This window comes from Seriola dumerili, unplaced genomic scaffold (genome assembly GCF_002260705.1).
Source record: "Seriola dumerili isolate Sdu_G_001 unplaced genomic scaffold, Sdu_1.0 BDQW01000016.1, whole genome shotgun sequence".
In the NCBI taxonomy this organism is placed as follows: domain Eukaryota; kingdom Metazoa; phylum Chordata; class Actinopteri; order Carangiformes; family Carangidae; genus Seriola; species Seriola dumerili.
In genome coordinates, this window is record NW_019174271.1 from 2507212 (window position 1) to 2520345 (window position 13134).

The 13134-nt window shown below is 39.7% G+C and overlaps 1 protein-coding gene across 1 annotated transcript in view; it reads left to right on the forward strand.

The window, feature by feature from the left end:
* LOC111225999 (glutamate receptor ionotropic, kainate 2-like) overlaps nt 1–13134 on the forward strand; it is a 356655-nt gene that overhangs the window by 260618 nt on the left and 82903 nt on the right. The window contains exon 16 of the mRNA XM_022751076.1: nt 8622–8828. Within this exon, the coding sequence (XP_022606797.1) occupies nt 8622–8828 (207 nt within the window). The remainder of the gene's footprint in view (nt 1–8621; nt 8829–13134) is intronic.

The window sequence follows — 13134 nt, forward strand, 5'->3', positions numbered from 1 at the left end:
TGATCTGAGTCGTATAATACTGGGAAGAATGCCACCTGTGACAGCAGACCTGCTAAGACCTGTTCAAACCTGTTCACACCTGCTCAGACCTGTTCACACCTGCTCAGACCTGTTCAGACCTGGTATTAACATCCGTCTCAGGTGATCTGATCACAGGTGGTCAGCTCTAAGTTCAGGTGTGAGCCCACCCAGGATGCATTGAGGACGCATTTGAGATCCGATCACTCAGACCACAGTCAGAGGTGGTCTGGACCACATGTGGCCACATTCTTTTAGCAGTGTCAACGTGAAAGTTTCCTGGCCACATTGAAGGAACAACTACTCTACTGACTTCCTCTGAAGGACCACCTACTCTACTAACGTCCTCTGAAGGACCGCCTACTCTACTGGCGTCCTCTGAAGGACCGCCTACGCTATTGACTTCCTCTGAAGGACCTCCTACTCTACTGACTTCCTCTGAAGGACCGCCTACTCTACTGACGTCCTCTGAAGGACCGCCTACTCTACTGANGTGTCAACGTGAAAGTTTCCTGGCCACATTGAAGGAACAACTACTCTACTGACTTCCTCTGAAGGACCACCTACTCTACTAACGTCCTCTGAAGGACCGCCTACTCTACTGACGTCCTCTGTCACAGTCTGATTAGTCCCAATACAGTTTCATAAAGAAACAAAAAACATATTGCTATTTCAATGGATAAAACCTGATTTCATTGTAGAGCTGTATGCAGTGCATTGATTCAGTCAACCCCTCCTTACCCAGCTCTCTCTTCCCTCTCTCCCTTTCTCTGACTCTCTGATTCACAAACACATTGACAACAGACCCATCTGTGAAAGTCACATTGGCTAAAAACAACAATGCATACATGTTTATTTGCATACAAAGCAGGGAGGTGAGATCTGATCACAAGTGGTCACTGGAGACGAATTTTAATGCCAGGTGTGAACAGGGTTAACGATGTCACATGATCCACTAGAAAGAGGACGTCTCACTCTGTTTGATATATTGGAGCTAAAGAAACACTCAATTCAGTTTCAGTAGTGTTTTTTACAGAGTTCTTCCCTCAATAACTATCTTTGACAAGTGCTGACAGTGGCCTGCAGAATGCACACAAACCAACAGCAGCCAAGTTCAATTTAGGTCTGTAATCAAGATACTCACAGAATTAAGACTGATTAGTGACAGCTGGTATGATGCTGCTGGTACAGTGAAAGTGACACTCAGCACCGGCTAAAGATGAGAAGCTGGCAGCTGAAAGTTTTTGACGTGGCTTTACTAATGATTAGTAGGAGTTGGAGCTATGTTCAATACGTGCATTTTCTAACCTCAGTGTTTCAAATCAGAGTCACTCACCAATGCACCCAAGTAATAACACTGTGTTACACTGTAGACTGTTTAAAAGAAGAGGAGCTGCAACACTGATAACCATCCATTAATATCTGCCTGAATCAACGCTGGTACTGATCCTTAGGATCAGCTTGGGAGTTCAAGATGGCAGCGTGATGAGTGGCAGCCTGTTGTAGCAGCTCCCAGTGTGTGATTGATTTTTCATCACATTTCATCACTTCATCACTTTATTTACTTTATTATTTTCTTGCTGAGCCTGACTAGTATTTCCTTTGAGAAGGAGGCAAAGTCTGAAGACTTGGGGGGAGTCTCACTCATATCTCTGGCAAAGGTCTATGAGGTAGTTAAGAAGCCACTTAAGCCGCATTTCCACCGCAGGAACGTTACCCAGGAACCAGGAACCTTTTGTGGAACAATGCGCATTTCGACTGCAGGAACCAGGGTTTAATTTAGTTCTGCAGTGGTGAACATTTCTGACTGGTGGAGTACTCACTGCAATTTATTTCACCTGCGATGTTTAAAAGTCCGCAGGGAGCGAGTGAGTGAGCAAACACATTTCCCACAGCGCGAAACAGGTCCAGGGGAAGGTAAAAAAACTGACAGAAACAGGGCTTCAGAAAAATAAAGGACCACAACAACCGGAGTGGTTAGGGTTGCCACCCATCACGTATAATACGGGATCGTCCTGTATTTGAAAATAAAAGGCTGCATCCTGTATTGAATATTTATGGGACACAATGTGCCGTATTTTCATTCATGTTATGTCCTCAAAGTGCTGTGGATAATTTAATATCAAGTAATAATTTTGCATAATCTTCCCGGGACTTTAGGCTGCAGTGGAAACGCAGACAACAATGGGCCACAGGAACCTTTTAGTTTCTGAAGAAAAGTACCTGGAACTTTAAGTTCCAGGTACTTTTGGTCGAAACATGGCTTTAGTGGCAAGGCGCTGGAAGTGGATGAGATTGGCTCTGAGATGCTCAGTGATATGGATTGTTAGGTTGTCTTGGCTGACATGCCTCTTCAATGTTGCACAGAAGTTGGGGACAGTGCCTGTGGAGTGGCAGACCAGAGTGGTGGTTCCTGTTTTTTAAAAAAAGGGGACAGGAGGGGGTGTTGGAATTATCAGAGTATCACACGGTTCAGCCTCTTGGGGAAAGGGTTACACCAGGGTGCGATCGGAGAAGCAATATCGATTGTGTCCAGGCCGTGGAACAGTCATCAGGGCCACATACTTACAGAAAAAAGGAGTTACATCCAGGTACCAAACACTGGTGCTTGGTCATGAGTAGTAAGATATTGGAGGATTATTTGTTGCACAGATAAGTTTTGACATCAATATAGAGTTTATTATTTTATTTGCGTCTGTCTTCTGTGTGGTTGTTTTGGTTTAATTAGTATTTTACCTTTTTGATAATAGGCTGTTGTTTTGTTTTCAATCAGGAATTCAGCAGTTTTACCTGTTAGCTCATTGAACACTATTAAAATAAATGTGTGCTTAATGCTCAGTAATTGAAGTAGCAGTGGTGGAAAGTAATTAAGTACTGTACATAAGCTCAATTTTAAGGTACTTGTACTTTACTTGAGTATTTCCACTTATTGCTCCACTCCTACATTTCAGATGGATTGTAATTGCACTTTCTACTCCACTACATTTATTTGACAGCTGTAATTTCTAGTTACTTTTAAGAAGATTTTACAAAAAGGATAATGTAACAAGCTTCAAAAAATGCAGACATTATGTTAAAAAATATACTGTAAGGATTATAAGACTTCAGTTCACTGAAGTTGTCAGTTGTATAACTCACACTCTGGAGTCAAGGATGTACTCATTAGATTTTGGTGGTCAAAGGTCGAAGGTTGTTTTTGGCCTCTTGAATGTGATATCTTCCCCTGAGGGAATTTTCTCAGATTTGGTTTAAACATTCACTTGGACTCAAAGATGAACTGATAAGATTTCAGTGATCAAAGGTCAAAGTTCAAGGTCACCATGACTTCTTGTTCTTGTGAAAATCACAAACACCCAGAGGGAATTTCATTACATCTGGCTCAGACATTCACTTGCACAAAATGATGAACTGATTAGAATTTGGTGGTGAAAGGTCAAGGTCACTGTGACCTCACAAAACATGTTTTTGGTCATTCAAAAATTCCTATGTTAATTATGACTCAATTAACACAAATGTCTAATAGAGTAAAATAATGAACTGATGATATTTTATATCCAAAGGATCAAAGGTCAACTTCACTATGACATCATGATGTCATCAAAAACACTTCTGGCCATTATATACGTTATATATGTAGTTATATGTAACTAAGGAAGGGGAGATCATAGGTCACATTACCTGGAACATGGTTGCTTGGTGGAGACATACAAGTCTAGTCTTGGTCTCTGAGAGGTTGTTTGTCTGTCACTGTTGTCATTAACTGCCATTTCTCACTGACACTTTGGACAGTGGAAATTTCAAGCTGGAAGCTCTTTGATATTCTATATAGCTTCCCATTCTTTGTAACCATCAAGCAGCTTCATTTTCAGATCCTCATTCAGTTACTTAGAGGAGCCAATGGCTGTTGAGTGTTACCTCAAGGTTTGAAGAGTCAGAGAATTGATGTGCTCTGGAAATGTCATCAGCTGACAGCCCTGTCCTAATAAGTCAAGACCTGACAAATTAATAAAGTTCTGAGTGTTTTACAAGAGGTTGGGTGTATTTACTTATTTTCCCTTATTTTCTTGGGGTGTCCAAACTTTTGCATACAACTGTACTAGTTTGTTTTGGTGTTTGTAGTGTATGTCTTGACATTGGAGATGCTCTGGTATTGATCTGTATGTGGACGGCACTTTCTGGTCTTTCATCAAGATTACATCAGTATCCTTGCAGTCCTGCAGCTGCTGAGGTACCATGTAGAAGCATACGAGCTACTGTAGTTATATTATGTACAGAGCTGCATCAGCAGTGATAAAATTCATGTTTGCGGTGTGGTTAAAGTGAGGCTAAAGCTGTTAATTCTATCCTATTTTAGATGGAAGGCAGCAATGGTAGTGATTTACATTTTTATAAATTACAGGTAATGATGATAGCAATTGCCAGTGATACTAATAATACCTGTAGTTTGCACCATGAATGAAGAATAAACCGTTATCTACAGTTAGTGGACGCATAAACTGCGAGGCAGTAATTTGAGTCTTGATATAACGAAGATCGTCTTGTCTACCACAGGACAACCTCTGTGTTGATCACTTGTGTCTATGATTTTATAAGTAATCTTCTTGGGTTGAGAAATATAAATATATGAAATAGGGCCGGGACAAGATGCTTTTCTCCTTATTCCATTCTATCATGATACTTGAGTGCCGATTCACTATCTAATGCAATTCTATGAGTACTGTGATTTGATACTTTGATTTATTGCCATTTTTGTTTAATTAACACTACACATACACTTCTAGAGACTGTATATCATGAGTCATATTTCTAAAAACAATGCACTCCACAAGTCAGTCAGTCTTTCTGGGCTTTATTTCAGCAGCATCATTGCTATAAACCCCTTGGCTCTGTCTTAACGCCTGTCAGGCTCAGGACACAAAGGTAGAACCCAAAAGCACGATCCGAGAGGCAGTTGACAATCAGGCAGTTTGTTGTTCAATTAAAAAAAAAAAAACGACAGCGTTCCAAAAACAGACTGGCAAGCCCAATGGAGACAGGCGATGAATCCAGAGGGAAAAAGCAGAGACGTGGTCAGGCGGGCAGGGTCAAAACACAGGCAGGCAGGACAAGGCAAAGGTACCGACAGGGAACAGGCAGGTCTTGGGAAACAGGTCACAAAAAAGGTCTCTCTCAAAGTAGCAATCAGGAAAACGCTGGTAAGTCACTCACTAGGGAAGAAAACAAACTGGCAAAGTGAAAAGGGACACACCGGGCATAAATACTGTGGGGATAACGAGACACAAGTGACACATCAGGGAAAAAGCCGGTAATCACCCAGGAGGAAGAAAAGACACAAGAGGGAAACTACCAAAATAAAACAGGAAATGACAAGACAGACATAAAACACTAAGGCCTGGGGACGGTTGTGACAACGCCATGTTAATGAAAAATTTGTCATTGGGAATACCACTTAAGAGGATAGTAGGCAATATAATAATAATAATAATAATAATAATAATAATAATAATGATAAACTGTATTTATATAGCACTTTTCTTTACAAAATGCTTTACAGAAAGAAAAAAGGGGAATTAAAAACAATTAAAAAAACCAATTAAAAATGACACACAAAAAACAAAAAAAAGAACACAACAAACAGCAAAGGCCCGTTCACCTTTAGTCACCAACCGAGACCTGGAATAACCAGCAGAGCTCTCTCCACCAATCCAAGTAGACACCTAGACACATATGGGGTTAATAAGTCCTTTATATAATTTAGAGTGAGGCCATTTAGTGCTTTAAAGATGATGAGTCGAATTTTAAAATCAATCCGGAATGTAACAGACAGCCAGTGTTAGTTTTTAAGTATTGGAGTTATGTGTTCATATCGCTTAGTGCCAGTTATCATCCGTGCAGCAGCGTCCTCTACTAGTAGTAGTCAGTGGAGGGAACTCTGACTGATGCAGCATAAAGTGCATTGCAATAGTCAAGGTGCGAAAAAATAAAAGTGCATGACCTTGTTTAAATCAGTGGTTTTCAGTTTAAAAAAACATGACTGGACAACATTTTTCACTTGTGCATCAAAACTGAGATTTGCATCAAAAATAAGCTTACTGTGAAAGAGGCTGGCAGAGGCAGAATTTGTGGGACCAGGTATTTTGACTTCAGAATTATCAGTATTGAATTTTAAGAAGTTTTGGGACAGCCAACATTTAATATCACTGAGACAGGGAAACAGATTATCAAGGCTGCTGGGGTTATTGGTTTGAAGCTGAACTGAGAGGAAGCATGTATGTTGAGAATAGTAGTGGGCCGAGGACAGAACCTTGAGGAACACCACAGTTAGAATGGGCAGCAGAGGAAGAGGCAGTTGCTATGACAACAGAGAAGGTTCTATTGGAGAGGTACGAACGTAGTAGATTCAGAGCAGTTCCCTTAAGGCCAACCCAGGTTTCTAGAGGATGCAAGAGAATGGAATGATCAATTTTGTCAAAGGCATAGCTTAAATCCAGAAGTACCAGAACTGAGCAGTCACCTCTATCAGCTGTTAAAAGTAGATCATTTAAAACCTTCACGAGGGCTGTCTCTGTGCTATGGCAAGATCTAAAACCTAACTGAAAACTATTAAAAATGTCATTACTAGTCATAAATGATGGTAGTTGAGTTGAAATAACTTTGAGGGGTTGAATGATAGCATGTTTGAAGCAAGTGGGAAAATTCCCAGAGTTAAAGGAACTGTTAAAAGAATAAAATGACCAACAGAGGGGAATATCTCTTAAAAAACTTAGTTGGGATAAGATCAACACCAAAGGTAGAGGATTTAATTTGAGAAATTAATTTATCTAATGCTGTGACGTTAATGGTTAGGAACTGGGAAAGTGAGGCAACATTCTTGTCGGAGGTGGGAAGAATTTGGGGATCAGGTGACATTTGGGACCGGATGTCCAGTCATCTTCAGGTGCAAGTTCTGTACTTGATGGGCCATTGGAGACAGAATTGATTATATTAAATAAGACTCTGGGGTTGTGATAGCTTTTGGATATTATGTCAGAAAAATATGCTGATCTTGCATCTTTTACTGCATTCAGGTAGTTTGTCATATATTCTTTGAGGGTCCTGTGGGTAATACTGACCACATCCATAATATAACTGCATTTGTGGGTTTTGGATATGTCCCATTAACATATTTCAAATTTAATATAACATTCTAAATACTTTGGATATTTCAGATGTGATACTGTATGTACAAGTTCTGTTTTTATGTCTCAATGCCTGTGACAGCCAGAGCCGGTGGTATATTGTTTTCAGGTTGTCCATCCATCCGTCTGTCCGTATGTACGTTACGTACGTTACTGAGATATCATGTTGTGTCATAAAATGATATCTCATGGACGCCTTGAAGGAACTTCTTCAAATACAGAACGAACGTTCACTAGGACTCAAGGACGAACTGATTAGATTTTGGTGGTCAAAGGTCAAAGGTCAAGTTTCACACAAATGGTTCATATTTTATATGACTCTGGATAAACAGGGACCCAAACTCAAACAAGTTTGAGTGGAGGAGGCAGACAACCATGAGGCAGTAATTCTTGTTTAATTCAGTTTTAATTACATAAAAGTATTACTGATTAATAATAGATTATAGATTAAAAGTAAACAGAAGGTGTCACAAAGATATGGTTTTGTATTTATCTTTAAATTGAATGTATGAAGAAAGCTGTCACGCTGTTTCTATACACACACTACTATGCAGTGAAATCATTACCCTCAACATTTGTCTACTGCAAAAGAACTTGTTTGTTTGGCTTGCCGCTAATATAAGAGAAAAGAGCAAACTGTTCTTGTTTTCTTTTTCCTCTCAGGCAAACATCTCATACCTGCACAATATTAAACCTGCATCCAGTCCAGCTGTTAACAATCTTTAATGATACAGTTATATGATAAAGAACATCTGTTTGATTACATATTTTTGAATTTATTTTTCTGAGAGACAAAGGAGTTGTAGAAATGGTGGCTGTGTGGTGAGAACAAGCGTCAGAAGTCTTAGACAGATGGTGCATGAAGCAGGGTACAGAGGGGAGGAAGCAGGAGGAGGTGGTAACACGAAGAGAATTATGGAGAGAAGGACATGGCAGAGGAGATGCTCACCAGGCGCGAGGGAGAAGGGAAAATATAAAGAAGACATTAGTAATCTCCCCAGTTTGTGTTAACAGAGGGGATGTGCTGGTTCTTGCACTCTCTTTTTGTGTCCGTCTATCACTATCTCTATCCTATTGACAAAGCATGTGGTGTCCTGTAAGCTGCGCCTGGGCACAAGGCCAGCCTGCTGAGCCTAAGAGGAGCACAGAGTCATTGATATGGGGGATTATCTCTTATTATGGTCATGCCTCACTTTGCACCCACCCTACCTCACATCACAGGACTGGGACTGCAGGCAACCACATGCACACACAAACACAGGGGCTTTACGCACGCTTTACCAACCAAGCCAGTGTGTGTTTGAGCTCGCACAGCTCAAAAGCCTATCTCACACATCAGACACCCTTTCAGATAGGCCTTATCAGAAGGTAAAAGATGCCAAGTGCTGCAGAGACTCATCCCTCCTCCTCTATTTCACCCAACAGGAGGAACCATATGTGATGTTCAAGAAGTCTGACAAGCCACTGTACGGGAACGACCGCTTTGAGGGCTACTGCATAGACCTGCTGAGAGAGCTGGCCAACATCCTGGGCTTCACTTATGAGGTTCGTCTGGTGGAAGATGGGAAATACGGTGCCCAGGATGAGAACACAGGCCAGTGGAATGGGATGGTCAAGGAGCTAATGGACCACGTGAGTCTCTGAACATCATTATTAAAGATGGTGCATGAATGTACCCAGCAAACAGGCAACTTACACCTTTTCTGAAAGCATCATCCCAGTTTATACAACATGGGTTCAACAGTACATTGGGAACACGGCAACATCCCAACAATGAAGAAAGAGACAGAAAGAAACAAAAGTCAGATGATCAAATTGTAAACACAGGTTTATCCAGACTATCTAAAGCATACCTGAAAATGTCAGTGTAACCAACCCATCACTGCACAGGAAAACTGTAGCTGTGCCCCAATTCCCTTTTACACACTAACTGTAGACAGATTTGATGTAGTATGTCCACATGTAAACGTGAGAAAATGAAGTATCCTCCAAAAGGTCAGCATTAAAAACCCACCTGCACCTACACTAGTGCAAAAAGTTGATGCAGGAAGTTGGTCTCTAAACTGAAGGTAACATAGGGGTTTGTTTACAACCTGGCAAACCCAGCAGACTTTTTCTTTCAAGATCTCAGCAATTAGCTTGAGGTGTACAGTAATTACCAATGAAAATAAAATTTGAGCTGAAATAACATATACAGCTTTGTGAGCAAACACTGTTGAATAAAATAATAAACATAAAAAGCAGCCATCATGTCAAAGTGATGGCGAAACCAAGTGTTTTGGGTTAAAAGAAACGTGTTGTTTGCTGTCTGTTATTATTAGTTAAAAACTGCATTTAAGGTTTGTATTATCTTGAGAGAGAGTCACATCCTGTCTATACCATATCCAAACCTTTCTGCCACAAAAGACTGAAAGCAAACAAAATGCCATTGTTCTGTCCACTTCATCAGATTTGTTTGTCAGGTCAGTTTGTTGTAGTACTGAAGCAATTACTATTTACCAGAACTAAAGAACTAAATCTGCTTTCATGATGCTAGCATCATGACTTGTTTAAACCAAATATAATTTGCCATATCAGCATCTAATACCATTGTTTGAAAATTAAAATGAATGAAATGAAAAAGAATATGGAATAAGGAGGTAAAGGATATGAAAAAGAAAGAAGAGCAGGGAGTAACAACTAGCACTGTATGAAAGTACAGTGATGCGAGCAGAGCATAGATTCTGTCATGAGTTGATTCCCCTACAGAGCTTATTAAAACACACACAAGCACACACAATCTGCTCACAGTGTAGATCATTACACCCGACAAAGTCCCCGTTAGGATAAACTGCATGGGCAGAAAAATAGCAGCAGCTGCACGCCCAATAGTCAATATCTGACCCCATTAGAAGCAGCACCCACGAAGGGTCAAGTCTCCCTTAACTCCTCGAGACATGTCTTCTGCGTCTGCTCTTGACTAGTGCAGTGATTGGCTGTCGTGACAGTCTTTTCATGGGTGAAGGGCCCAATCCCCTGCGAAATGATGTTCAGCATGGTTTTGTCCCACTTATTGCTTAGACAGGCTTGACTTAGACAGATGGTTATTGCAGTAGACAGGGCCTCAGGAGACTGGGGAGTGTGGACTCACAGAAGAAGTTCAGTTGAGGAGGAAATGCTGAATAGTGCTGAACAAATTGGAAACATCCTGTCAAAGGAGTTTAATAAAATGGTCTTTGGTCTGTCTAATGCTCAAAGTGGAGTAAACACATCCCAATGTATCTACACTTTGTAGGGTTGTGTTCACAGATGTGAGCACTGAGCTCAGTCAGTTCATCCTTCATTTCCACTGTTCTTGACCTGGTTTGGAGCTCCGGGTATTATCAGCTATTATCTGTTACATCACAACAAGGATGGCTACAGAAAAACACAACAATAACAAACATTTTGATACCGCATATGTATCAACCAACACAAATTATAAAAAAAAGGAATATCATAATATTGTAAGAAAGAGACAAAAATAGAGGAAGTTTGTCTAGTTTTCTTTGAAGAATGTCTGTTGAAAAAACTGAGATCGCATGTGTTTGTGGAGTGGAGGGCGCTCAGAGGGAGAGGAATCAGTGGTAAAAATTAAAACTGAAAGACTACTAAGTGGTTGAGGCAGTGAATTTGATTCAGAGCTGCTGACCAGCAGGCCTCAGCTGAGCCCTGCCTTGGCATATGTAAGTGTATTTCATTTTTATGTAAATGTGAAAGAAAATCAATAACAATAATAGCACCACTTCTTACATTGCTGCCTGAAACATAACCACCACAGTACAAAAAAAATTATGTAGTTGGACTGACTTTTGTCTTTTTATGGCTTTTATCCAACATGTCCTGGTTTGTAAAATACAGTGGAAATGCAACAAAAAACGTACTACCAAACCTCACGAGGTTCTTCAAGGCACTGAGTCATTTCTTTTAGTGGGAAAGGATGACAGGCACTCCCTAACCTTAACCCTAACTCAAAGACAAAACCCTGGTCAATGCATTATGCCAATACAACAGATAATTACATTTCATCAATATATTCAACTCCTAAAGCCAGAATAACGACAAATAGCATAATCTCTGATCCATTTGAATTTAGACGAGGGACACCTCAGGGGTGCCCTTTGAGTCCTTTGCTCTTTGTTTTGTCATTAGAACCTTTGGCCATACTGATTAGAGAAAACCACAATATTAAAGGAATTGCAGCTCCAGTAACAGAGATGAAAATAAGCCTTTTTGCAGATGATATCCTCCTCACATTATCAGATCCTCCCACATTTCTTAAACATACTCTTGAGACTGTGAGGGAGTTTAGAGCTATATCAGGATATAAAATTAATTGGGGTAAATCTGAGACTTTACCTTTAAATGCTTGCTGCCATAAAGTACATATTGCTAATTTGCCATTTAAACGGTCCCCTGATGGGATGCGATATCTCTGCGTAACTCTGAAGTCTAATATGATATTGCCCCATTTAATTTGAAAAAGCTCATAAATAATATCAAAAATGATATTAATAGGTGGAAATTTCTCCCTCTAACTATTTGGGATATAATAGACAGTTTAAAGATGATTGTGTTACTTTCCTCATGGCAGCTATTCCCCTTCCTTTGGATAATGAAAACTCAAAGAGGTTGACACAATATTCAGAGAATTCATATGGAACAACAAAACTCAGAGGGTTAGTCGCAAAAACTCATATGTGGACAGGGAAAAGGGAGGTCTAGGCCTTCCAAATGTGTATAAGTACTATATCGCATTTAACTCTAGATATCCTTTGAAATGGGGTTATGGCTTTAATTCAAAAGATATAAGATGGGAAAATATGGAACAGGAAGCTTTAGACATGTTAAAAGACAAGGTCACATTGCAAGGGATGTGGTATGGTCCCTTATGTAAGAATACTGATAACCCTTAACTCTCCCAGTGTTCCATTATGGAACACCTATAGATTTATGTTGAATGGTAGGCCAATCAGAAATGATGACTGGGAATCCAGAGTTATTAGAACTTTAGAAACCAACATGACAAAAAATTGAAAACCTTTACTCAGCTACATATGGTGTTGAAAAGAAAGACTTTTTAAAATATAGGCAAATAAGATCACAACTGACATAATATCTAGGGAGAGCTGTAGTCATACCCAAGTTGACGGATACTGAGTCCAAGCTAGAATTAATGGTTAAACAGAAGGATTTCAAATTGCATTGAAATTATATAAATTGAACAAAACATCAGGAGAAAATTGGAATGCAATTCAAAGAAGTTGGGAAACCAACTTAAGGATATCCTTTGAAAGTGAAGAATGGGATCATGTATGGAAAACACAACAAAGCATCTAAATCAATGAAAAATAAAATGATAAATTATAATTTTGTGCACAGAACATATTTTACTCCTGCTTGATTACATAAGATGGATGTGTCTGATTCTGTTGATTCATTGTTGGCATTGCAAACAAGATAAAGGTAGTTTTTACCATATGGTGTGGGCTTGTGTTAACGTTAAGACCTTCTGGGAAAATGTTACACAATCCCTGGGAAAGATCCTGCAATGTGCCTTCTGAATTACGCTGGTGAAGGAACATCGTCCAAACACAACAAACAAATTTTAACAACTGGATGCATGACAGCTAAAAGAAGCAACAAATTAGAAGAACACAGATCAACTGAAAGAGGGACTGTGGCTTCAAACTTTCCTAGAGACAATCTCCATGGAGGGAGCTGCGTCTAACCTCTCCGAAGTTTATAATGAGGAGCAACAATTGTGGAAGGTCATAATGGACATTGTTCACAAAATACCCATCTTTTCTCTTATATAAGTATCTGCATCAGTATTTAAGTAAAAAGCACCATCTCATTTTTTCTATTTCAAAAAAAACAAAAACAATAAAAGTTCAAGCATTAAGAAAAAACACAAATC